At 43.8% G+C, this 27,402-nt stretch overlaps 1 protein-coding gene across 1 annotated transcript; it reads left to right on the top strand.

The window, feature by feature from the left end:
- The first annotated feature begins 3,489 nt into the window (after positions 1-3,489).
- On the top strand, positions 3,490-10,234 carry PDCL3 (phosducin like 3). The gene is made up of 6 exons (XM_061459684.1): positions 3,490-3,615; positions 5,004-5,133; positions 5,787-5,877; positions 6,529-6,672; positions 7,447-7,655; positions 9,923-10,234. Exons 1-6 carry the CDS (start codon positions 3,610-3,612, stop codon positions 10,063-10,065), a joined length of 723 nt encoding a protein of 240 aa, XP_061315668.1. The 5' UTR covers positions 3,490-3,609; the 3' UTR covers positions 10,066-10,234.
- Positions 10,235-27,402: the final 17,168 nt, after the last annotated feature.

Raw genomic sequence — 27,402 nt, 5'->3', positions numbered from 1 at the left:
AAGAGTTTAACTACTATAACCTTTTTACAGCATACATTTTGAAGAGTTCCTGCAACCCACAGCATCTTCCACCCAAAATACTCCAAGAAGTTTTCACACTAAGTTCTAAATTAACCCCCCAAGTGATATTCCCAGGCTGTAATGAGAGTACTGGAGGTGCTCTGCACTAGGGAAAGTTAAAATTCATTCAGACAGCACAATGTGAAGAATAAAAATTACCATCTATTTACTCAAGATTTAGGAAATTCAGTCCAGTTAGAGCACTCTTAAAATTTGACTGGCAAAAACACTTATTTAAATAATGTTTTAAATCTATGAGTAAATAGCACAGTTAGCTTCCAGCACAGCTGTTTGCAGTAAGCAAGAACATCCATCACTAAACTAACATGTGGGAGGTTTTGTGAGTTTTTTAAAAAGAGATTTAAATATTTAAGAAAAAACAGAATAAAATTTGGAAGGGAGAAACAAAAACGTCCCAGCCCATAAAAGAAGCCAAGCAAATCAAGCCGTAACTCCTTATCCCTATTACCAGATGATACTCCTCATGTTCTGCTTACTCACATAACAGACATGCTGTGCTACTAGTACATCTAACTTACAAAAGAACATAAAGTCCAAACCTTTCACAACATATTATCAATTTAAAATATAGCCCATTATCTTCAAAAAGTCCTTATTTTGGCCTATGCTTTGCTACAGCCTGCACTCAAAGGTAAGCAAACCACCTAACATCATTCCCCCTACACCTGGAGCAGAATCTCTTTGTTAGCAGCTTTTTCTCCTCATCAGTGGTTCACCTGGACAATTAATGAGGTGTTACCACATGTGATTTATCTTCCTCCTAATCCCTGATTTGAAGGAAAAGGAAGAATGTGTTAAAGATACCCAGAAGCAAGTTCTCGGGGGGGGGGGGGGGGGGGGAAGGAGAAGGAGAAGGAGGAAATGGAGAAGTCAGGCTGTCTCCAAGGGCTGAGCCACAGATATATTTCAGTCTTACTGTGATATTAGCAGCTCTCACCAGCTCTGGCTGAAGTATTTCTGTCTGTACACCATGTGTAAAAACAGTCCTCTCTTTCCTGCTGAAGCCTGATTTAAAACATAAAAGTACGTAGGGGAAATGTACTTTGCAAATACAATTTATATTTATTTGGGTGGGAGGGGGGAAAGTGTGTATTACTTTACGTGTGTCCTGGGGAGAGAGAGCTAGGCTTCATGCTGTGTCTGAGCCCCATCAAGTGACGTGATGTGGCTGCTCATAAGATCTGGGCTTCTGCACCCTCTTCTGGTAGCTATCTGCCCTAGGTGGGGCTCAGGGTTTCCTGCGGGAATAGCAGAGTTCTGGTACCAAGGGTCCTTGGCTAGTTCCTCTCAGTTCACATGGGCAAAAATCTCAATGCAAATGAATGGTTTTGAGCACCTTATAGAAAATAAATGCACGCTCTCTGCTCTTGCTTTTTCTGTTTATTTTCCAGTGCTCAGAATAGGTTTCAACCAGAAGCCATGTGGTATTTCAGCCACAGAAGATGACAGCTAAACCAGCAGGGTCCCCCTGGAAGCCCAGGCTTTGACAAAACATTCATACCATAAAACTGGCACCAACAGCTAAGCCTTCATTTCTGCATGCTGGGTACAACTGCAGGTCAGAGCCAAAAGACTTTGGAGGATCTGCAGAAGACTCCAAAATTGTGATGCCAAAACCTTAGCTCACATGCTGCCTTGCCAGAAGGCTCCATAGCCCTTTCTGATTTAAAGTTCTCATATCATCTATACTTGTGGCTCCATCTATCCCTCAGCCACTTTTCCCACAAGGATCAGCATCTAGTCCAAGCTGGGTGAGTCCTAAGCTTTTCCACCTTAGAGCCCTGGGAGATGGGTGCACACACCCAAATACTCACCCTAAGGACTGATGTCCTCTCAAAGTGCAGCTACCCATTTATTTCAATTCAGAAGCAGAAAAGGTGGCTGTGCCTTTCCTTCAGTAAGCCAGACTTAGCACAAGGTGCGTGCCCTAGGGTGCTTCAGGATACATGGGTGTTAATGGGATGTCCATGATGTTATAATGGGGCTTCTGAATTTCCACTTTAGGCCCTTGGTGGAGACAGTAATTTTTCCTCATGCCCAGAACAAATAGTCTTAAAGCCTGCTGGCAGGTTGTGTTGAAGTCTTTTTCTGGGGACTCAGAACTGGGCTATCCCCTCCTGGGTGAGTGTGCTGACCATTGGCTAGAGCATAAAAGGAGGAAGAGGTGGCAGCAGGTCTCTTCTTTGAGAGAAAAGCACAAGGTCTGCTCAATTCTTTGGGAAGACAGAGTTGTCCCTTTTTAGGGAATGGCTTGTTGATCCCAAATGTACTTGAGTCACCACACTTAACCCACTCCTCAGTGTCTGCAGATTCATGCTTGGCATGCAGTAAACCAATTCCACACACTCAGGAGAGAGACTGTTTTGATTCAGGTCTGGGCGCTGGGTGGCCTGTTTCACAAATCAAACACACCAATACCAGCTTTCTCATTATACACAACAGTTACAAGGCAGTACATTCCCAGTTACAACAGTTGGTTGGAATGTACATGTAATATTTGCTACATATAATATTTAGAAAGGATTAGTCATTCCTTCTAATCACTACACATGCTCAGAGGAGAGCGGATTTTTGGTATTATAATGAAGGCAGTTCACTTCAAGACGCCTTAAAAGTTAGTTTCATTGCCAAGTTAGGTAATGGAATGGTCATTTCGCCAAGCTGTCAAATAACCTTTAGTATTACCAATCCCAACTGTTCTCCTTTGATCTTTCAAACACGAAAAGGACCTGGTTGTATCCATGAGTTCCTTTTTGTTTCAAGAAGGTCGCTTCATCCCAGGCCCAAGATGCAATAACTATAGCTACCACTTGAAGGTGCACAATATACCAACCAACGTAACTACCTAGCTGTGCAGAAAACCTCTCCAGCATCACTGTCGGGGAAGCAGGCAGTGATGGACGGCTGCCTGAGGGTCGGGAGACCAGTGTGTGCCCACCATAGTTGTCGGCGGACTGGGAACCGCTAGCCCTGGCTGCTCCATGGGGCACCCACACCCTTCTGCTTTCAGGGTAGAAGGATGGGGAGCAGCGAGAGCCCAGGAGAGGCGAGAAAGGAGCCTTTCTAAGTTACGCTTCTGAGCACGCCGGGGCCCCCTTCACGGAACATGAAGCGGGATCCCCGTTAGAAACAGGGACAGGACCAGTGCCAGTACGTAGCGGGGGGACCCGGACCTTTTAAATCCCGGTACTGGCGGCTACGGGAAATGCTGGCGGGAAGGGAGAAGAAGAGGGAAGAAACAGACCCACATCAAGATCGGAAACCCCTGAATTCACGTAGTCGGGGAGCCGCTGCCCCGCAGTGATCAAGCAGGGCGTTCCGCCCCGCTACAGCTCCCACCAGCCCATCCCTGGTCCGCGGGAGCCGCAGCCGGCCTTATTAGGCGTTGCGGAAAGAGACCGCGGAGCATGCGACCGACCCGTTAGGGAGCCCCGCCTCCTCCGGTCGCGCCGCGCACGCCGGGACCGGGCCATCCCTGTCGAGCTCTGGTGCTGTTGCCGCTGACCGGGCCCTGGCCCTGCGGGCAGGATGCAGGTGAGCAGCCCGGGGCCTCAGAGCACAGGGCCCGTGTGCCGCAGAGGAAGCCCGCCTGGGCGAGGAGCTGGGGCCGGGTACAGTGCTTGGTCACGGCCCCTGGGGCGGCTTCGGGCTCCCGCGCCGGCGGAGCACCCCGGCGAAGATGGGGTAAGGGGGGAGCCCGCGTTCGGCTCCCTCTCTGAGGGTGTAGGTGTCCGCCTTGTGGGGCCTTGTTATGCAGCTCCATGGCTTGTTTTTGTGGTCGTTTGGTGTGTCTTTTCAAGTACCGTACTTATTTGACTGCTGTAGTAAGCACGTGGATGGGCGTTTTAGGGGCAACTTTAGTATGTTGATAAACGATAGTAGATGCTGTGTCAAGGGAAAATGACCACAGTCGGAGACAAAAAAAGAAAAGTAATCTCGTGTGCTGTTTGCTGTGTTACCGTTTCATCTCTTATTTTTTTCTCCTGGTAGTCCAGAAGTGCTGTGTTTTGGTCTAGAGAGAAGATGCAGTCTCTCGAACAGACCTAGTGTAAGCTCTGTTGATACAAGCCATAGCAAAGCAATAGGTGGTGTATTCAGTTTTTAAAGTGGACTTAGCTCAAGACAGTAAGGGACCACAATCAGCCTGTGACTGCATAGCAATGAATTTTCATGTATTAAAGAAATAAAGCGTCTATCTAACTTGGAAAAAAGCTTCTGGATTTTTCAACAATACACAGGTGCCTGCTGGCCTTAATTTGAAGGATTATTACAACTATGCCACAGTAAAGTCTCTTTTTAACTTTCAGGAACAGTCTAGGCATAGATTTAGATCTGATTTCCTGGCAATGGATTTGTTTGGCAGAGTCTGTGCTTGCTTTCTCCTAAGCACTTGTGTAGTCGCACAGACTTGAATCTCCTAAGAAGTATTCCTATATACCCAGAATTATGTCTGCAAGGCTGGCGCCTGTGTCACCACTTCCTGATGCAATTGCTGCTGACCTGGTGGCCTGTCATTCTGTTGAGGCTCTGTATGTGAGCACTGTGGGCAGCCCACTTACCTGTTGCCCAGCTGATTTTTTTCCACTTCTCTTTCACCTTGTGAAAGCTGCAACGATGGTTACAATGCTTGTATCCTACTGATACCTCTTGTACATGTGGGGAGTGGAATCAAATCAAATAAAGACACTCTTCTGCCTTTGCGCCCTCCCCTATATTTAAAAAGCATTCTGTGATTCAGGGTTGACCTGGGCTGCAAAGAAGCCTCAGCATCAGGAGGATGCACACTGTGACTTTCTGGTGACATCCATCCAGTTACCACTTCAGTGTTGTGCTGTGTCTCTTGAAAAACTTGCTTCTGTTAAGTTCTGGAAGTGGTAAAGTTCACCCTGAATGCATGTAGTCCATTTCTTGTTCTGTTCTAGGACCCAGATAAAGACACAGAGTGGAATGACATCCTGCGTAAGAAGGGTATCCTTCCTCCAAAGGAAGACCTGGAGGAACAGGAGCGTGCAAAGGAAGAAGAGCAGCTTGCCATCCTGCAGAAGTCTCTTGGTGAGCAGCAGGAGGACAAGTTTTGGAATGGCTTCTGGTGGAAGCTTGTACAAGAAATGGCTGTCAGTAATGTTCATGTGCCTGTAAAATGATGTGTCCTTTTCCAAGTCTGTAAGGAATACCAAAACTTCTCATATAGGGTGGTCATCTGTTAAGAGTGTCAAATACATTCCTGAACACATGGATTCTTCCAGCACAAGAAAGCTTTGTTCCTGATGTTAGCTTCATATTCTTATAGAAGTAGATGTTTGAAAACTGAAATAAGAGCAGTGTGAAGGGAATCTGCTGTGTGAATGTTCAAGTAGAAGTATCTTATGACATTACCTGTTGTATGCTTCCTCCTTCCCCTGTTGTTCGGGCATCCCTGCTGCATTGTTGTGTGTGTTAGGTACGGCCATCATGCGGCCATCAAACTTGAATGCTAGCACAGGTACTTACGTGCTAGTCTAGGCAGCCTTCAGATGAGAGTCCTTTGGACCTATATGTTTAAAGTGCATAGTATTTTCTAAAAGTCCTGTAACACTAATACCTCAGAGAAGCCATATTTCTCATAGTTAATCTGTCCTTAAATAAGTTCTGTTGGACTGATAAAAGCTGATGAGCTTTAATCCTGGAATGAGTTTTTTGCTGATTTGATGTTTCTTCCGTTCTAGTGAAGACTTATGAGGACATGACTCTGGAAGAGCTAGAAGAGAATGAAGATGAATTTAATGAGGAAGATGAGAAAGCTATTGAAATGTACAGGTCAGAGCAGCATGCAGAATTTGTCTTTAGTGAAAATTGGAGTTTCTTTCTTTTATATGCTGTTAAATACTGCTGAAGAGGGGAAGGATGTTGTTAGGCCTGCTGATGGAAAAAGTGGGTTGTGTTTCTGGTGTCTTGTAGAGCTTCTAAATGTCTTTAATAGGATAAGTGCATTTAAATTCAGTGTCCTTTATCTACAACCTACTTTTGCAGAGATAATGTGCACCTGCTGAGTGCATGGCTGGGGATTCTGAGAGCTTTGAAAATCACCTCCAAGACTTCTCAATTTTTGCATGAATGAGGTTAAGGTGCTGCAGATTTACATAATTACAGTGTTGGCTTTCCATTATTTCTTTACCATCTCTGTTTTTTGCTATTTCGTTCGCTAGTATAGTGTCTGCAGAGGGCAGAAATGAGGGGGGAAAAAGTACTTAATGAAACATAATTATACTTCCTGCATGTTGGCAGTTTAAGACTGTGATGCAAATACAAGAGCACCTATTGTCTGTGTAAACTTGCTTTTGTTGCTCTGGGGTTTGAAGAAGTTTGTAATGTGTCTCTAAAGTATAGGTTTCAAGTAGCTGCTTTAAGTGTTATTCTGTCAAAAACACATCTGTTCTCAAGATCTGTTTCCCATTCCTTGCTGTTCAGGCAGCAAAGGCTAGCAGAAATGAAAGCAGCACAAATGAAGAATAAATTCGGGGAAGTTCTGGAGATTTCAGGAAAAGATTACATTCAAGAAGTTACGAAGGCTGGAAAAGATATATGGGTAGTCCTGCACCTCTATAAGCAAGGGTAAGAATTTGTTTTTAAACTTTAAACCTCTCACTATCAATAAATGTGTGGTATTGTGGAGATTAAGGAACTGATTCTGGACCTCTGAGAAATAAAAAATTGAATTAGTAATTTCATTAGTGTTGACTCAAGACTGCCAAACTTAGCCCTAAAATGGTGTTACCATGAAGAATGGGGTTTTTTTTGTACATCTGTATAGCACAGCACGATTTGTACTGTACAGCTACCACAGGCATAGCTGCTGCACTGAAATATCCAGGTTTTGGAAGTTATTTCAGGTAAGGTGTGAAGGGCTGTGCTTTAGAAGGATCACTGCATGTCTTAGCCTGGTTTCTAGAGGCACAAAAATGGAGTGAACCAGGTTTCCAGTCCTGCTAGCATTATGGAAAATTGCATAAAATATCTAATAGTTGCCAGAATTTTCTGGAAAGGGTTAGAAGTTTTTGGTTTTGTTCATTATCTCTAGTTGCGCAGCATGTGTTCATTGTCATCTGCATACTTTATTCCAGGAAAGAGTATTTTGATTTTGCCCTTGCTCATGCAATTTCTAAATATCATATCTTCTTAGATCAATTTATCTGTATGATGGAGGGAAAGGTTGTATTACTAATATCTTAAAAAACCCACCAAAACCTCCAGTGATTCAACACTGGAACACTTGCTCCTGGTAGACTTGTCTTTCCATGAATGCTGCTTACTGAGCTGGTATTTCTGAGCTTTCTTCTGGAGCTGATTACTGTCTTTTTTTCCATACATGTGTGTTGCTGTTCACAGAATTCCACTCTGTGCCTTAATAAATCAGCATATGAGCGGGCTTGCAAGAAAGTTCAGAGATGTGAAATTCATCAAAGCTATCTCTACCACCTGCATTCCCAACTACCCTGATAAGAACCTGCCTACGATATTTGTCTACTTGGAGGGAGATATCAAAGCTCAGTTCATTGGGCCTTTGGTATTTGGTGGCATGAACCTGACAAGGGATGGTGAGTGGCTGCATTTCCCATCTTCCAAAGGAAAAGCAAAACTACTTTGCTGGGAAAGCGAGAAATGAGGTTTTGGAGGAGAAGAGAGGTACTAAAAATTATATTAGATTTTTTTTCTGCAGCCTTGTAGCTCAGCAGTGTGCAATTAAGGCTTTTTGTAAAAGCAGTGAATGGCTGAGTAGGCTAATATACAAATATTAATTGTATGTGTGTGGAAGTATTCACATCCTGTGTTGGGTGAAACAGATTTTCCTGAATATATTAAATAGTGCCCACACATATTCTTTGGGGCTCTTGTACCTGAATGACCGACCTTGCCTTCAGTTGCTGAATAATCTGTGCACTTGATAACTGGTTCTTCATAACTGGTGCTTGCCTCCTGCGTTGTAGTGCTCCTTGTTTCAGCCTGAGAGCATGTATTTATCTGTTGTATTTTCCTGACATGCAGGCTCTGTTCCTCATGAACCTTTAAAGAGAGCCTGTCCGTTTATCTGACTGGGGCTGCTAGCCTGAGATTGGGCTACTTCCCTTTCCTCTTGCCATCTCCTGGAGATGGCAGCATGTTAAGCTCCTTCCTGGGTAGTTCAGGGGCACAGGGCTCCATGGGGAAAGGCTGTTACCTTTCCTGGAGGTTGTGGTTTTCCATAGACCTGTTTCTCCTTGCCCATGTCAGTAGCCTGGTGGCAGGCTGGGTTGTGCAGCCTTGTCAGCATGATGTGCTTCAGGAGGTGATGAGGGCAGCAGTGCAGGTCTTGGAGCACTGTGGTTCTTCAGCAAAAGCTGCTCTTTGCAGGTGGTTGGTTGGGGATGGTGTCCTACAGCAGTGCTTGAAGGCAGAGGTCAGCAGTGAAAAAGATTCTTCGTGGAAAGCACATGCAACTCTGTAACCTGTTGGATTTTACTTCAGTTGAAAGGATACTCATCAACTTTCTGAGTAGGCATATAGGTCCAGATGCCTTAAAGTTTTTTTTAAAATCAGACTTTAAGGACATCTTTATCTAAAGTGAGCAACAGTTAAGCAGCATTTCAGGGTCCCTGCTGCTGGATTGTATCACTGTCTGTACTGGGATGGGATGCAAAGAGGTTGGTTTTGTTTTTTTTGGTTTTTTTTTTTGTTTTTTTTTTTTTACAAAACTTCTGACGTTTATGGGATACTTTGAGCATGTGCTGTAGAAAATGTTCCCCTGCCTGGAGCTGTCAGAAGGGGAAAAGCTCACCAGTGAGATCACTGATTTGAGAACAGCTAACTGACTACAGTGGTTGCCTAATTATGTACTGAAGTGAGCAGTGGTAGCAGAACCTGTAGTTATTTCTTCCAGTTTTAGTACATAAATAGTTGATTTTGGGGGATATCTGAGCCAGCTTAATTTGGTCATTGCAGATAGCTGGGCACTGGAACTCTGCACATTCTTTTATTATTTTCTTCATTCCTTGTCCCCGAAGCCGAGGTGACTTCCACCAGAGGTAAAGAAAAGTGTGAGGTTGTATTCATTACTCTGTAGTTTCTGAAGGAAATTAGATTTAATGGTAGGTTTGCAGCAGGAGTAGGAGAGAGGTTTCAGCTGAGTGTGTTGTATTGACTTTCTGCTGCTTCTGGGAAGCCATCCAATTTGAGCTTACATAGTAATAGGCCTGCTATTGATGGTGAAGTCTTTCTGTCTTGCTAAGGAACTAATAAGGGCATGGTGTAGTGGGAAAGGGGTGAATTGCGTTACGGAATACATCCCTGAAAAGTACCTGTAGTTCTCATGTGTCAGTGGAATTGCTACAATTTGTTTGCTCCTCTGCAGGTCTGTTCTCAGGCTCTTTTGATTGGGATGACCTCTATATGATGGAGACAGCTGTAATATACGAGCACTGGTGATAGATGTGCCAACCTGTCTTCTGCCCTTATGTGGTTAGAAGAAGGTTGAATTTGCTTTCACTGGGAGAGTTGCCTCTAAAGCTCCTGCTTGGTATTAATCACCTCTTTTGCACTCCTGGTTGTAGATGTAGCAGGGAGGCACTGGGAATGCTGCTGATGGGCTGCAGAGCAGTACCCCTGTGCCCTGTGTGGAAACCTGTACCAGCAGTAGTGACTGTATGAAGGGGAGGGCTCAGCTAGAGTGGTTGCAGGACAGGGGCTGGGGCCTGGGTGTGGAAGAGGAGGGGAAGGAATAGAGCAGGGACCTGCTTTGCATGGTAGTAAGAGAAAGCTGGGGAAGCAAGGGTGGCCTTTTTCCAGTTTGCTCCCTGCATTCATGGCTCTCTTGTTTTCTTCTATGCAGAATTGGAGTGGAAAATTTCAGAGTCTGGTGCCATCAAGACTGACCTTGAGGAGAACCCCAAGAAGCAGATCCAGGACCAGCTTATGTCCTCAATCAGGGCGCGTGTCCCGGCCAGGAGCGAGAGTGACTCAGATGATGACTGACTTCTGCGGCAGCATCAAGATTGATACAGTACTCTTGAAGCCAGTGTTCCCACCTAGAGCACTGGCGACACTCATCAAGATCTTACTAAGCCCCAAAAGAGCAGTATTTCAAGACAAACACCTATCTAGAAACTTCTAGAAATTAAAAAAGTTGTTGTTTTTTCTTTTTTTTTAAAGACCAGCTTACTGCAGATTCACTTAAAGATTGTGAAAGACATTTTATATTAAGAAGCCTAAGTAAATCTGATGCAAAGTTTTAAAATACAGACTTCAGTGGAAACAGGTCTCTTGTTATTATTTTCTTAGTAAATTGCTGATTCCTTAAAAAAAAAAAGGAAATATAAGCTGGTCTTAAGCAATTGGTTATAGCACTTAGTTGGGCCTTGTCTTGGTTTGTCATGTGTATATGTCCGACAGCCTGGACTGTGTGGAAAGCTAGGGAAGGTGGTGCAGGATGTGGGTGTCACTGAAGGTGGCATGTGGTCCTTTGCAGAGGTGTGCTGTCAGGAGGGCCAGCACAAGGCCATGAGCTGGAACTCCAGACATCTTGAGAGAGGCCTTGGTGATGGCCAGCATCTCCAAGGACCTGCTGAGTCCAGACCACACTTTCATTTAGCAGCGGTGTTTTGCCTGTGGTAGCGGCTGAGTTTCCTGCACCATCTTACCTGCTAATTGGGGAAAACAAATTCAAGATGATGATTCTCAAGAGTGAAACTGCTGACTTCTTCCACAAATCAGAAGTCTGATGTGTTACTACAATAGTACTGTTGCCAAATGGGAGAGAAAATTATGTTTGAACACCTGAAGGCTTTCTGATTAAAGCCTTCCATCTTCTAGGTCATAATAATTGAAGCCTTAGAAGAGAATGAACTGAAATACCACCTCAATTTTAGATCTGCTGACACTCAGAGCTGCTTGCTTATTTTGGGTTTTATTTAAGACCTACACTTAATTTGTCTACACCTGGGCTAACAAGCTTCAAGAGCTTTTTCTAACAAGGCTGTCCTAAGGACATTGAGTTACGTTGCTATTGGAATCTGTAGGTGGATGGTATTGAATGTAACAATAAGCAACTTTTTAATAATGTTGTATTGGTTCATAGCAACTTTAAAGCATGTTTCCTGCACTGTCTTCCCAGTCAAATTAGTCAAATAACTGTTCCTTCAGTTTCAGGTGAAGTTGTAAAATCTGGGTGGAGAGCTTCCTCTCTGAGATCTGGAAGGTGTTTTGAGTGACTTAAGTCTCCTTTTTTTTGGCAAAATAGTAACACTGTACAAGTAAGCCATATGCAGCAGAATACAAGCTGATAAATCCTGAGTAGTACTGTACATAGCACCACGCTTCTACCCAAAATGCTGTCAGACCTCATGCTTTTCTGTACTTACAACTTCTTACAGTCTAGGAAGAGGACAACTCTTTTCTCCCCATAGAAGCATGCATTTGTTTATTTTGTTTATCCTTTGGCTGTCCTCATTTAACAGTGCTTTGGTGACCTCTGAGCATGTGGACTGGCTTCCTTTTAGAGGAAGCTATCTAGAAGACCTCCATCCCTTTACCCCAAAGGTAAAGTCAGTCCCAGAAACTAGGCTAAAGCTAACCTGAAATAAGGCCCTAGAATGTCACACTCTCAGACTTCCCCTTCAGATCTGGTGCAGTTGAGCCGTCTGTTGCTTATGCAGCTGCTGTATTCAACTTGGTTTTAATTTAAAATTTATCAAACCTCCTAGGAAGGGGAAGTGGGATCTGCAATCAGTCTTGTACCATACTGTGACAACTTCAGTTCAAAATCTGATTTTAAAAGTAGGCAATGTTTTGGATACATTTTTTGTTGTTTTTTTTTTTCTCCCTATCTCCCACTTCAGTGCTTCTATGGAGGCAGAGTAGCAGTGGCTTTGCAGCTGCCTTTTCACTGTCTTCTAGACCACTGATGATTCATGGACTACAGTAGGAGAGGAGCTCAAAGAAGGATGAGCATTGCAGTTGGATGGGGTTGGTGATCTTGGAAACATGTAGGGATGAAGACTCCTCAGGTTGTCCCAGTGCTTGACTGGGACCGTAAAGACCATTCAGTTCAAACCCCCTGCCATGGGCAGGGAAACCTTCCACTAGACCGGGTTGCTCAAAGCCCCATCCAGCCTGGCCTTGAACACTGCCAGGGATGGGGCAGCCACAGCCTCTCTGGGTAACCTGCTCCAATGTCTCGCCACCCTCATGGTTTAACTTGTACCATCTTCTATCCTTAGCTACTTAATGTGTTGACAGGTTGGGGGATGCCATGCTGAAAGGGGCTGATGCAAGAATAAGCATAAACCAGAAGAGGATAAATGTTCTGCCGATCTGCTGAGACCCGTGTGTCTGTTCTTGCCAGTATTTGGCTAAATGTAAAAACAGCTTCTTGCGGTCTTCTTTCCTACCAATCATACTGCCTCACTCAAGGCCTTTTGTAGAAATTAGGTCTCTGCAGGAAATGGATAATGAGATCAGTTTAACCTTTTGGCAGAGCAGGAGTTATGGAAGCATGCAGTTAAGGGGAATGATCCTTAACTTAAAAGGAAGCCAGCTGCTAAATAGCAAACCAAAATAGACAATTAATATACGTAGTAGAATGAGGCAATGTAATAGAAAATAATTGGAGAGTGTGACTTCTCATTTGCCAAGAATTGGGGTGCTCTTGCTAAATGTACTATTAATATTTTTGCAGCTGGTCAACGACTAAGATCAGTGCTCACTTAAAATGATATGAGAAGGGTCTTTCAGTCAGCTATCATGGGAAAAGTCAGAGGCAGAGATCCTGTAAATGGTGCTGAGGCTTGTATGAATTACTGTCCTGCATAACACTGTGAAAGCATCTCTGGCTCATGCCACCCTGCAGCTGTGCCAGCAGGTGTATGTGTGAGAAGTAATCCTGAGCCATAGCCGGGGCAGATGATTTGCCATTAGCAGTCAGTCATTCTGGAGGTTTTTTTGTGTGAAATATAAGTGAACCACTAATAATAAGGTTTTTTTTCATGGTACAGGTGTGAAGTCTACTGCTTACTCAGGTTATGTGAGAAGCCACGTTAGGTTCATAGCAGGCTGCCCTGATCCAGGTAAGTCACCACTCAGATTTTCCTTTACCTGGACCTGTTTGCATTCACAATCTGCACTCACCAAACCCTGCTGAACTTTTTGCATCCACTTCGGATGCTGAGGGAGAGACAGGTCTTGTGGAAGCAGGGCAAGGCTGTGGAAGGGGCTAGGTAAGCTGCCTATTCTCCAGGTACTTAATCCAACCATGGCAGGGACTGCACATAGGCAGAAGTGTCCGCAAGACTGCGATCACAGAAGGTGAAACTGAGTGTCCTTTGAATACCCATGCTGTGCCATACCTGTTTTGCTTAGGTCTTCTTTTCCCAAGGCTCAGCTCAGCCTCACATGCCTCCTCTTCTAGTCTGGCTCATCACTTCCTTACCCAAACACACTCTAGGTGGGTTATTTGGTTGGCCTCGTTGCTGGGAGTAGTTTAACTTAGTTGAGATGATTCATTATGAGAAAGCTCTGCTCGACTGGAGTATCGAATAAGCACAACATCTGGGCACTAATACTTGTCTTTATAGAGTTCAAGAAGAGAGGATAGTTCTCATCTACATCAATTCCCATTAAAGTTAAGATGTACTTTTTATTCCTGTACTGTAATCTCAGCTTCACAAAAATTTGTCATTATTCTCTGGAAGTCTTGGGAAGTTGCTTACTTTGTAGGCTGTGTAGCAATAGAAAATGAGACTTCTAATAGAAAGTTCAGTAATTTAGTTTGGACTGCCTCTTGTTTTGTGAAGGGGGTAAGAAAAGCACTGTTGTCTGAGCCTCTTGAGGAATATTTGTTTGGATCGAATCATGTCTAAAGAAACTGCTCTTGCTGAGATCAAAGGGGAATGCTTTCCCTTCTTCATTTTCTTAAATCGCTACACTACTAAAACTAATCTATTCCCTGTCAATTGTTTGGAAGGCAGTTGAACTTGTTTCTTACTACAGCCCATTATAAATCAGTCCTCGTTTCTATCTCATTTAGCTAATTCGGTCATCAAAGGCTTGCAGGAGGCATAAAGTATTTTATTGATGCATTTAGCTCTTTACAGAATTATAAAAAGTATTGAACTTCTTAGGTCTATTTGCAGAGGGCTGTTGTGATGCAGGAAGAGGCTTAGTTCCCTTCTGAAGAAGGCAGAACCATTAAAAAATGCAGGCAAGAGACTTTCTGTAGGCTTGTGTGGGAGACTGATGAATGAGTTGACTCGTTTTCATGTAATGTGTTAAAACTTTCATCACTTAACACCATGCTGAATTTTTCAGGACTTTGCCTTATCAATTTTAATTTGCAGAGCTGACTGAAGGAATTGAGGTCTGATAAAAAAATGGCAGGAAAAGTGTCAAGTAATTCTGAGGCTGTTTCTATTTAACACTTCAGGTGTTAAATAAGCAAGGAATTATACGCTCTAAGGCAGAACACTCCGCATAACAGTTATTAATGGACAATTAATGAGATGAATGTAATTATGCGTAGTTGTGATATATCTGGTTCAATATATCTCCTAGAATAAGTCATATTTCTTCCAGTATATTGAACAGCTTAAACACAAAGATGCTTCCTGTGAAGGCAAAAGTTACAGTATTTACTAGAGAGAGGAAGTCTTGATTTTCCAGACAGCTTTTGCCCACCCCAAGAGTGACACTGATTCCTGCTTTGGCATGTGTCATCCTGATCCACTCCCATAAATATCCACAGGAATACTTTCATTTACAAGGAGGACAGCAAAGCTAGCTACTGAACTTTTCTTCTTGCCTGAGTGCAGTTTTATCCTTCTGTGCAATGGTACAGACTGGGGGTGTTGGGAAGCTTTATTAATTATCTGCCCATATGCAGATTATTTCTGTTATGTAAAGCTGAAAGTAGGGATGTCCTGAATCCTTCAAGTTGACTACCACTTTCTGTGGTTTAGTTATGCCTGGCCTCAGGTGATAAGAGAAACAACTGTGAGGCCCATCTTTAAGGCAGGAGAAGACCAGCAATAAACACTTGCAGAGGTCGATCTCTGCCATAGTACCTGACTATTTTCATAGAATCACAGAATGGTTTGGGTTGGAAGGGACTTTAAAGATCACCTAGTTCCAGCCCCGTACCATGGGCAGGGACACCTTCCGCTAGACCAAGTTGCTCAAAGCCCTATTTTCTTCAGCAAAAGCGCTGGTGGTAAAAGGATGCAAAGTTTAATGGGATGAAATAATAACAGAACAATATGCAAAATGCAGACTAAGGCTTTCATGTCTGGTAATGTCCCCAAACTTCTTTAACTGAGATGCCTTCTCTCTGATTACATCTACTTAGCAAACTTAATAGGACTGGGGAATTGCATGTCAATCAGATCCCTACGAGGTAAACTGAGTCCAGATCAAAGGGCTGATCCTGCAAGTGCTTGAAGAAGTTTCTTGTCTTCCTTTCCTTCTGAGAAGAGAGAGAGGGGGAGAGCCTTTGAGACAACAGAAGAGATGAGGGGCAACAGGCGCAGACAGCCAAAAAAGGGCTCAGATAGGAGCCCCTTAATGATAAGCCTTAAATTGACCTTTATGCCTTAATGAACAGGCTTAAATGATAGGTCTGTCCATCACGAGAGAAGAAGAGTAGAGGTGAGGAAGACAAATCTGAGCACTGGTTATTATGATAAAGATTCAGGGATATTTGGTGTTGGGATACAGTAAGAGAAGCACTGTGCCTTCCTGTGTAGCTGGAGACTGTGCGCTGAGGATAGCGGAGTGGATGAGAGCATTAAATCACAGACTAAAAGGATAATTTTGGTGCAGACCCATGAAAGCTTCACCACTGACTTCATTCTATAGGAAGAAAGAAGTCAGATAAGTATGGATGCTCTGATCCATAGGAAAATGTTAGGGAGTGGACTGCAAGTAAGTGCCACGATTAACGAGAACAGTAATCAGGCAGGTTTTCAATAAGTAAAATCAATTGGTAAAAAAAAATCATGTAATTCAATCCAGGAAAAGATATTGTTGTATTATTTGCATACTAATAAGCTGTTTTAGCCTAAGTTCAGCAGAAACTGTGACTCGGGTGAGAGGAGCTGTTTATATCTAGTTTTATAAGACACATTAAACAGTAGTGGCATCATGTCATCTGGCATATGTTTGTTACAGATTTAGCCCAGCAGGTAATATGGGCTTTCTTTGTACATTAAGATGTCAAATGGTACTTTCAATTTAACAGCATCACACTCTCATTTTCAGACTTAGCTACTGCCCTCTGCATATGTATTGTATTATAAAAGGGATATCAGGGCAATTATCAAATCGGGTCAGTAATAATGCTACTGCTGGCTTATGGGTAGCAGTCCTACTTCGAATGCAGGTTTAGAAAAGGAAGAGAGAGAAAACATCTCTGTCCTTTTGCTGAGTAGTAGCTGATACTTCAGGCCTTAAAACAACGAAAAAATGGTGAACTTTGAGCTTTAACAAAATGAGCTCTGGTGGCACATCCTCAAAACACACAAGCCCCTGTCCTCCTCCCCTCCTGGTGGTAGGATAACCAGCAAGCGCAAGCACATCCTCCTAGCTAAATCACTGTCATGCTTACACCATTCTGAGCTTCAACCAGGGGAAAATCTTTAACATCAAATCCACATCAGCTCTTAACTGTCATTCCAAGTTTGCATGGGTTTTCTTAGAAAGTCATGCAAGAAACTGGGTCCTGTTATATCCCTTGCCTTGTGCTCCGTACATCTTGGTTTGAAACACAGATAGTGCCCTGGTGATCTAGGTACCCACCTGGATGCAGATGTTACCTGGCTTGGAAAGCAGAGGGGAAGTGAGAGCTTTCTGTAAACTTGACTATTCTCCCTTGTCCATCAAGGCTTCCTCAAAAGGCCAATGAATTTCCCCCCCACATCCTGGTGTAAAGGACCCTGTGGAGCAAGTCACACACTCCATCAGTGCTCGTGGATTTTACTCCATCAAATAGGGAACATGTACAAACCACACAGCACATCATGCCCTGGTGATGATGTGGTGGTCTGTGCAGATGAGATCCTGGCTGAGGATGAGTGGCTGGTGGGGCTACGCTCGGGTTCACCAGAATCCAGGGAGTGCTTGAAGCCACCTTTTTGGAGTCACCTTGGAGTTTGCTGGTAGTGGGACAAACACTTACCTGGAGCATAGCTGTCCACCTGCAGGTGATAAAAAAGTATGGAAGGAGGCAGCAGAGTGTGGAAATCCTGTGGGATTTGCCTAGATTTCATGGGGAATGAGGTGCCAGATTTTCCCCATACTCCCGCAGGAAGACTCCTAGACTGCTGTGGTATATGTTGTTCTGTATTTTAGGGAGATGTCCTCGCAGATGAGGCATGGAAATGCTCTCTTTATGGCTGTGGCAACTTTTCCTTACATAAACATCATAGCTTCACTAAGCCTTATATTTCTCACCTAGAAAATTCATATTTGTTTTTAATGACCATATGCAGGTGTTCCAAGTTTTCTGTAATTTATACCTGCAGTGAGCTATGGAACTCTCTGAGGGCAATTGCTACACTAGGGTAGCTGTTTTGTCTATACATATGTATAGGAGTTCTATACTTCTGTACAGGAGTTATCTGCTGTTGCCATGCTTACTGTGTGTCTGCATGGCTGCCAGCACTTGCAGATAGTTTGTGAGTAAATGCTGCTCTTCCATTTGTTAAAGAATAACAGACTTCTGTAAAACTTTGTTAGCCCTGTTTTTCCACTACTTTATTAATTTTATTGTGATTCAGCTGGCTTTTTTCATTCAATATTCTTAATGAAGCACTTTGCAACATAAAAGGAAAATTTTGCTAGTTCAGATCTTCTTATCATTGATTAAGGGCTGGAACAAACTGATGCTATTTAGGGAGATTTCTCCATTCAAGGGCTTGAACGCTGCTTCCTGGAGTTTTCAGGAGAGGTGGGAAGGATGAGAAAGTTCTGCAGTATCACCAAGCACAAAGTAAACACAATTGTGCACAAGATGGCAATGTTCTCCACAAAAAGGACCTTTCTCTCCTTGCTTGCTACAGTCTGTCTACTTTTAGGTATAATGCTGGTTTCAGTGAAATATCCACGGCAGCAGCTGACATGCTCATTCTGCTGAGTGCCAGGTTGAAGACTGAAGGAGTTGAACACTAATCCATGTCAGTGGTGTTAAAAAAGACCCAGAAACTTAAAACCCCAAAAAGTTTGTATTGGACTGTATTGGTTTGAAAGAATATTGATAAAACATTAATCCAAATTGATTATGCAAATCTGTGAGAGTCCCTTCACAGACCTTCAGTTTTTCTGATCAGTCTCAGGAAAATCCCTGGCTTGGCATTGCAAGTGCCAGTCCGGGTGGGTTGCTGCCATGCCAGCAGACAGACAGCCTGAGAAGAGGCATGAGAGCCTCTTTCTGATCCTTCTGGACATCTGGCCCCTCAGTAGACACTACTGCAGAGCAGCAGCACTCGGTCAGTCTCCCTGTAGCTGAGCCACATGCAAGGATGTTGCCACAAGCTGGCACCACCACTTCTCCCCACTGTAGCTCTGCCCTCTTGAGAGGGAGTGCTCTGGAGAGGACTCTTAGGAGAGAAACAGGACTTGAAACCTCCACCAGCAAAACCTGATTTCTAGGCTTGGTGAGGGCGCATCTAGGCACAATCCTGTGTGTTGCTCAATAACCAAGAGTCAGGCATCCCCCACCTGAATGAACAGTGGTGCATAATTGGTTGAGGACATTTTCAGTATCTATCACTCATTGAGCAGACTAGGAGGGATTTTAGCCCTAACTGGTATTTCTTCAAGGCTCTGGTGCCAACCCTGCTACAGGTGGTGATCCAGCTCATCTTCATAGGTTCACCTTCCTCTGTTCTTCCTGAAGACACATTGGCGTGGGACAGTATTGCTTTGATACTTTGTTCATAAAACTATCCTGGTTGATCCCCATTAATTTATGGCCAAACCCTCCTCAATCTCACCATTAGGTATGATGATGAGGAAAACAACATAAATCTGGATAGTTTACAAATCGGAGCTGGACTCTGGATGGACACACTGAGATACAGGTGAAGAAGACCTGCTTAGAGCTACGGGAGCACAAGGCATCCAATATGCTTGTTCGTAATGAGAGTGGCAGCGTGGATGCTTCTCCTTACATTCGAGAATGTGTTGTCTCTCAAGTCTTCGGATCTAATGGTGTGCTTTGCAAAGCTGAATGCTGTTCTGTGAGGTTTCTGGATCCTGTGTTCAGGTAAATGCAGTGCCCGTATGAGCTTACTGCCTGTGCCCAAGGGCAGAGCACCCCTTACATCCCTATTACTGTATGTGACTGACATTCTGTTATTAGAACCTCCACAGGGCTTTTCAAACCTTAAATAACCCAGCCTCATAATAACTCTGGGAGGTAATTAAGCTGCTTGGTTATCAACAGTGGAACTGAAATGTGGAATTGGGATCTAGATTTTGGATGAGATACCCTTTTCTTTTGCAGACCAGGTAACAAAACATTAATACAAATGGTGTGGATAAGGATTTCTGTTTCTGTCATGGCTCAGCATCAATACTTGAGTTAGGAGCCTTCAACGTTCCAGCCCTGTTCTCAGAATATCTTCCCATAAGACAAAACCTGAATGTATCTTGTTAGAAAAATTAACAGAACAGGATGTTTTAAAAAATCCAAACTTCATCTGGATCGTGGCAATTCTGAGAACGTCGCATGCATGTTTTGTGTCTTGATGCAATGCCAGTGTCTCTTTTTGTATCAGGTTTTAGCCCAAACTGTGATGGACTGAACATTTTTTCTTTTTTACCATGGCAACCTCACTACAGTGATTTCAGGGCTAGGGAGCTTTATATTTATCTTGACCAGCATGAAGAAGTCTGAGCCTCATTAACTGAGGAAGGTGGATGGATAGCATATGGAACACACCGCACACGAGACGGTGCTTCCCTTCCCAGGGCAACTGGGTCATTCATGTTATCTACACGAGCTGCAAGTTTCCTTTTGGAAATACTGAGTTGCTAACTGTTCTGTGTGTCCCAAGGGAAGAAAATCCTGACAGATGGCTTCAGAGAAACCTTGCATCTTTAAGGGAAGATATCCTCCTGGAACAATAATTAATGCTGGTGGGATTTATTTATTTAATTATTTTTGTTTAATTCAGAAACTTGGAAAGAATTCAGTATCACCAGAGGGCATTAACACAGAGCCCAGCAGAGGACAGAGAAAGATAAAGAGGGGGAAAAAAAATAGCTATCGCAAACCAGTGATCCCATTAAAATGACATTGAAGAATTCTATTAGTGCTCTTTGCCCCCTCGCCTGCCTGCCTGCGAAGATTCGAGGAGAAGCACAAGTGCTTGTCAGTCAGACAAAGCCTACTAATAATCTCTGTTAAAGGGTGACATTCACACATTGCAGAGGGATGCACGGGGCTCCTGGCTGACCACGTCAGGAGTCTGCCAGCAGGAAAGCTGTTCCTGGCTGTGGGTGCCTGCACTCCACCCTGCAGGGAAGTGTGTGGTGGGGTGTAGGCTGGGGCTGCTCGCCCACCTGGAGGCTCAGCAGCTCTGCCTGTATGCGTGAGGTTGAGTGACTGCAAGAGCAGCAGCACTACCATTACAGCGTTGCCTCCGTGGACAGGGAGGCTCATGTTATGTAAGCTTTATGTGAAGATCCTCAAGTACTGGGTATGTGGGGTGGACTTCATCTGTCCTACACCCCAGGTGAAATCCCTTCCTATGCTGCTATCTAAGGGTCTCCAGTAAAAACTCAGCTGTATTTAAATACCATTGTTTAAGCTTTGGGTGTGTTGACTTATTGTTGGTGAGGATCATTAGAAGCATACAAGCATAGGGGAAGAAAAGCTAGATCTTAAGCTAGCCTTTTTTTAAAAACCTTGGATGCGCTGCTTAGTTTGGTACTGTGTGCTGTACCACAGGGTTCCCCAAAACAGTGGTGATTTTGGGAGCCACAAAAACTGAGAGTAAAGGTTGCTCTCTATGCAAGATCACTGGGAAAATGCAAGACCTCTTTACCCACTAGCAGGAAAACCTTCTTAATTTTACTTCCTGAACTTTTTCTGCCAGTATGTTTCAGCAAACATCTGTTCATGCAGGAGTATCTAGTGCACTATGCACTAGATACAAGGAATGAGAATGTATTCTTTTCTTAGACATGTTCGAAGTTTTGAATTCCATTAATTTTTCCTCTCTCCTGTTTGCTTTTTTGTTTTTTTTTTTTGTTTTTTTTTTTTTTTTTTGGGAAAAAAACTCATTTAGATCAGGATCAAAGGGACAGTTACTGCTCTTTGTAGAAAAGCAGATTCTCTTTTACATTTGGAAATTACTAAATGTAGTACAGAAAACTCATACACCATCTTCCCTGCTTTACTCAGCAGAGATAGTGTCCCAGCTGGAGTACTTTGTGTAGCACTGGGTGCTGCATTCCTGGAGAGATGCAGACCAGCTGTAGTGAATCCAGGAGGGAGCTGCAGGAAGGATCAGAGGGCTAGAAATTACGACCTACCAGGAAGAATGACTGCACTGGGGCTACTTTGCTTGAAAGAAGAAGATTAAGGCTGGGGGAAGGGAGGATGATAATATTCCTCAAATATGCAAAAGACTGCTGCTGAGAGAGGAGGGAAAACATCATCTCCCTGGTAGAAAGCAAAAGAAATAATGGGTTCAAATTGCAGCAAAGATAACTTCAGTTAGGCATTATGAAAAAGCTTTCTAACAGGAAGAAAAATGAAGCCTGGACAAGATTGTCTAAAGAGATACGTTATAGACCCCGCTGTGAGTCTTTAAAACCAAATTAAGCAACTCTTCCTCTTGGGCGAAGGAAAGGAACAGATGACCTTGGAGTTAAAGGGACTATTATGGCATTTTAGAGGAAAGTAATTTGCCTGGAAATTCAGCTACTGGTAAAGAGGCAAGTGAGAAGAAGAATGAAGTTTTTATCAGTGCTTTCTTACACCTTATAAACTTTTCAAATCCTGCTTTCAAGCCTCCTCAGATCTGGCATGTCCATTTTAAAACTTTAGGAAGTGATAATAAAGTTACAAAAGGGGAGATGTTTCAGGGTTTCAGTACTGGGCTGCACTTGGCAGCAGGGAGCCACTGACTTACCCAGGAGCACTTGGAGCAATATTGCTCCCTGGAAAGCTCATCTCTCCAGATCATTCAAGCGAGGAAGGCAGATTTCCCTCTTGCCTTCTTCAGGGGGCCTGGTGCTGCCAGAGGTGGTTCAGAGAGTATTACTGATGCAATCCAGGAAGCCGCTCTAAGTGGTGGCTGAGCACCGAGCTGGGTACATAAGAGGATTCAAATGGAAAGAGATAATAAGAAGATTGCCAAGTTAGCCAGTGCAGTTAAAAACATACTGGCAAGCTTCCTTCCCTGCCTCTCCGCTGCAACCTCTCAATCACCCTTGGTACAACCCTTGTAATGCTTTGCCAAATAGGATTACACTCCGGCAGAGGGAGAATTTACACATTCCATAGGACTTGATGAAACAGCAATTGGTAAGGACACGCCACAATATTAACTGGAAAAAATCCATACATACTAGGGGCAGGGGACATGGCTGGGTGGGGAAAAGGAGAGTTACACCCCCTGTTTGGTTGGGTTTAAACCTGAACAACCTTTGCCTGTGTGCAGGGAGTCCTCTCGCAAGCCTTGTGCTTGTTAGAATTTAATTGCTTGCTGATCGTGCTGCTGGCTAATGGGTGCAAATAGAGATGATCCCTCATTAATGCAGAAGCTTACATGAGACCAAGGAACAGTTTCAATAGCGTCTAAATGCTCTCTGGTCCAAGTTTCCTTACACCAGAATGCCATTTTAGTAACATATCTGACAGAAAAAAAATCGTCAGAATGTCTGACTGGGAACTGCCTTCTCATATAAAGTAGGTCTGTGAGTTTGTCTTAGATGGTATTTGTGGCCTGGAACTGTGTGGAAATGCATTTGGAGACACATCATCAGTCAAGAGGCCAGAGGGCCAACAGCCGCTATTAATTGCCTTGCAGCTAGGCAGGAGCTGAAGCACTGCCCTTCAGTCTCACTCATACGGAGAAAGCATAGCACAGCTGTAAAGAGCTGTCAGGGATGGAGACAGCTACACCTGCCTTTTGCTTTTTTTGCCTTGCATGTTAAGAAAAGAAAAGGAAATGGAAAAATCAGCTCGCAGGTAGCTACACACGGATTACTTCTCTTCCTCTTCTGAAGCCCAAGACATCAATCTTCTTTTGCACAAGTAGCAAGCTGCATGTTGAGACGGCCTGTGATTATAAACTCACCTCAGGAAAATTACTAAGGGCCAAAAATTTGGGGACTCACGGGATAATCTGATTGGCAGGACAATTAGGTATAGGCTGTGTGCTCTCATTTCTGCTGGAAACAGGAAACCTGGTGTAATTACAGCTCCTGTCTCTGGCTTGTGTGATGCCAGAGGTCAGATGAGGTGATCAGGATACTCCTTCTGGTTGTAAAAATCTATTAACCTTGCTTTGCACTGCATGTGGCTCAGGCATACAGAAATTCAATACCTGTCCACCATCTGAAAGCTTTCTTGACAAGGAGGAAGAAGTAAAAGCACTGAGGTGAGCAGGGCTTCTCTCCAATTTTCCCACTGAAATAGCTGGAGAGAAGCTGCCAGGTGAAGGGTTCAGCTTCAAGGCATGGCTGGGTTTTGGAGGCTCTGCAACAGACATACTTGAGCTGGGAGGCTGGGAGGAGCAGCTCCAAAGCTGGGGTGCGCTGCAGAGCTGCTCGGCAATTGATGGACAACCCTTGGAGAGGCAGGTCACAGGGATTCCCACACTCACCAAGGGTGCTGCTTTCATTACTTAAAGAGGATGGAGAAGGAAAATCAGGTGGAGATGTGGTACCCTTTCTTATAAAATGAAGGCTCTTGAGCACAGGAAATTAGGCTGCCCCAGAAACAGGCCAGAAAATCACCATGCTCCAGAGACTGCCATCCTTATTTTTGCACGTATAGGGCAGGAAGATTTTTCGAGTGAGTATCCTACTGATTGATCAGCTTTCTTAGGGCATAGTTTTTGGAGAAAGGGGCTAGTGACAGTTTCTAGTTAATTTGGTAATCTGCCTTACTGAGTAGGGGATTCATAAGCTTTAAGTTAGGTATCGAAATGTAAAAATGTCCCAGCTTGAGCCAGCCAGACTTTTACTCCCATTGTAATCAGTAGGAAAAACAGAAGAGATGGCAAAGGCAGATCAGGCTACTCACCCTCTGGAGATGTCTATTTCCCTACATCATCTACACAAGGGGTCTCGGGTGACTACTCAGCCTTCAACACCTGACTTACAGGAACCCAACGTTAGGTGAGATTCCCAGCAGCCATCAGAGTAAAAACAGCAATGTTTTTCACAGATTAAAAATGGTAAACGGTATTAGAGAGAGAAAAAAAAGCCACCTAATAATCAATCATTAGCTTAATTAGCTCCAAGCTATGAAGTCAGACAGTTCCAACTGGAGGCCAAATCCAGCCTGTGGGCTGATTCCATCTGGCTTAGCTCTGCTTCTGCTGTGGCTGGGTGGTGGGATGTGAGGCAATGAGGAGCAGCTGTTAGCACCCTGGATGAAGTCCAGTGGTTCCTCGTGCCTCCTACCATGCTTGTGTGCAGCCAAACCCTCCACCCGGGGAGGTGCTGTGTCTACATGGCTCTCAAGGGGAGTTTCCAAATGGGCATCTGGGCTGCAGGAACACAAAACAAAGCCTGGACCACCCTGGGAATTAAGTCATTCTTCTTGGCCAAAAAGAGACGTAAGAAAGTAAACATCTTGAAGCTTGTATTGCATAGCCCTGCTTTCAAAAACCCAAATTAAGTGCCTGGATGTGTAGCCTGTGCCGAGAGGAAGCATTTGTGCAGTCAGGGTTCATGCAATTCCCTTATTCCCTTTGGAGGAATTTTCACAAAGAAAATAGGACTTTGTGTTTTCTGACATTTGCTTTAACTAAAAGGCTTTGTGAGGACTTTTACAGAATACCAATTGGACTCACAGGTTAGCAAGCAAGAGCTATGTACTTCATGTTGGCTGAGGTCACTGCACAGCAGAAGAAAAACATCAGAGCTGTTCGCAAACAGCCTATCCCAGAGCTGCAAATCTGATTTCTCCACTTTAGCCAGATGAGGGTTGTTAGCAGAAGCAGTGTCTTTCCTTACATCAGCCGATCCTGTTAGGGAAGAGTAGATGAGCTGTTGGGCTGCGAGCAAGGTCTGAAACAGAACCTGGCAACCACAAGAAGGGCTTCTGCTCCCAGGGGCTCATCTGGGCTTTTCTTTCAACTACTTTAGCCAGCCTAGGAAGAAATATCACCTCACTATAAATCATTACTTCTTTTACAGTCACAGCTACTGCAATGTTGCTCTTAGTTCCTATCTCTATTCAACAATTGTATGGGTTAGGTCCCTCTTAAAATATCCTCATCATGTTCAGCGCTTTTGTGTTTGTAAACAGGTTTTTGTGTTAAGGTTTTACAAATGCTGCCTGTTAACTCTTGGACTGCTGGTGCCATGGGACACGTTGTGCTCTCATGTCACCAGGGAAAGCCCAGATGCTCTGTGTTGGGCTCAGGGAGAGCTGGGCACTGCAACAGGTGCTGGTATAGCCCATAGATGATGTTTTACAAAGGCAAAGCAGTCCTATATCCCAGAGACACCTTTCCCCATAGTCCTCTGCCTTGAGAATTCTGTAGAGCAAAGTGTACCCTGAGTGCTGAAGCTCCTTTCCTCCATGGCTACCACACAGCAAATACCTGCCTGGTTTGTTGACACTCACGGCACAAAGAAGGAGGACCAGAGGGATTCCTGAGGTAGATCCAAGACTCACTGAGAGACAGGCACCACCACTCTGAGCCAAAAGAGAGACAGACCATTCCCTAATGTTCCTGTTCCTGCCTGTATCCTGCTCCTCTATCACCTAACCCCTGCAAGGCCACCCCTTTCTGGCCAAATACAAGGTTAGTCCTCTGGAGCAGGAGACTTGCTTGGGCCACCTAGTCTCATAGTATCAGGATGGGAGAAGAGAAATAAGAGAATAGTGGACTGCTCTCATTTCCTGTGAAGCGCAGTTGGAGTTCAGTCATGAACAGCCCCGGAGTCATGTCCTCCTGGTGTCTTATGACTGTTTTCAGAGTGCAACAGAGAAAAACATGAATGAGAAGGAGCACGTTGCAGTGTTATAGCACATTTTCCCAGTGGCGCGGAGGATGAAAAATCTACTTTTCATACGGCAGGAATGTGCTGTGTTTAACAAAAATACGTTAAGTAAAGCCAAGGTAAATCAGAACTATTAACTGTTATATTTTATTTGTGTTACTTCTAATTCAACAGACAGTTAGTTGCTGTCTCTCACTAGTATGAAACAAAGGGAATATCTCTAATAGTGATACATCCATACAGAACAGAATTTAGCCACCTACACAGCTTTAATCAGAACATCTTTCAGTGTTCGTAAGAGGAATTTATCCAAGTAACAGCTTTCAAATTGACCACACTAGTGTTTCTGAGATAAGATCTCCATCATTTCTTGGCATTTGTCTCCATCTGTCACAGTAACCTTGCTCTGATTTGTCTCTTCTAAATGCCAGCTAACCAGGGTCAGAGGCAGCGCAATGTGGCCAGGAGAGCATTGAGGTAGTGCAGCCCTTTCCTCATTACTCAGCTTGGCACATTTGCATTGGGCAATGCTTACATGGCAGCTGAGAATTAAGCCCCTGAGAGTGCCCCAGTTAATCTCTTATTAACAGAACAGTGTTAAACACTGTCTTTTGAACAGAACAGTGAAAAATGTCAATTCTTCTTGATGGGTGTAGTCTTCTCACAGCTGACCTAAGTCCAAGTCCTCTAACTCCTCACCATCATGTATCATGACTGTCTTTAACGTTCCTATTGTTTTACATTGTAATCATGTAGGCAATGTCTGTGCTGCAAACAAAAAAGGATTAGGTACCAATGCCTGGCCCTAAATCCAAGTGGCTCAGGGGGTACAGCTCCTATATAAATATACATAAATATGCATGATGAAATTCTACTTACCTTCAGTTCACATGAGCTGAAGGAGAATGGGTAGCTGCTGTCTTTTCTAAATTTTAGTCCACGTGGTCTTTAGGCTAAATAAATTGAAGAAATAGTTGCTCAAGTCGGGTTGATATGAGGTATATCATATAGAAGTAGCGTATAGTAACAACCTTCTCATTGAACTCATTAAAAGAACAGCTTGCAATGCTAGGGAGAGCTCATTGTCAATTAATTACAGTCTTGTCTCAAAGCAATATTTGGAAAGTA

This window comes from Pezoporus flaviventris, unplaced genomic scaffold (genome assembly GCF_033815535.1).
Source record: "Pezoporus flaviventris isolate CSIRO_AGI_PZ_B2104156 unplaced genomic scaffold, CSIRO_AGI_Pfla_v1 ptg000030l, whole genome shotgun sequence".
NCBI lineage: Eukaryota > Metazoa > Chordata > Aves > Psittaciformes > Psittacidae > Pezoporus > Pezoporus flaviventris.
Note: the sequence above shows the minus strand (reverse complement) of the source record. Positions and strands in the feature narration are given on the sequence as shown.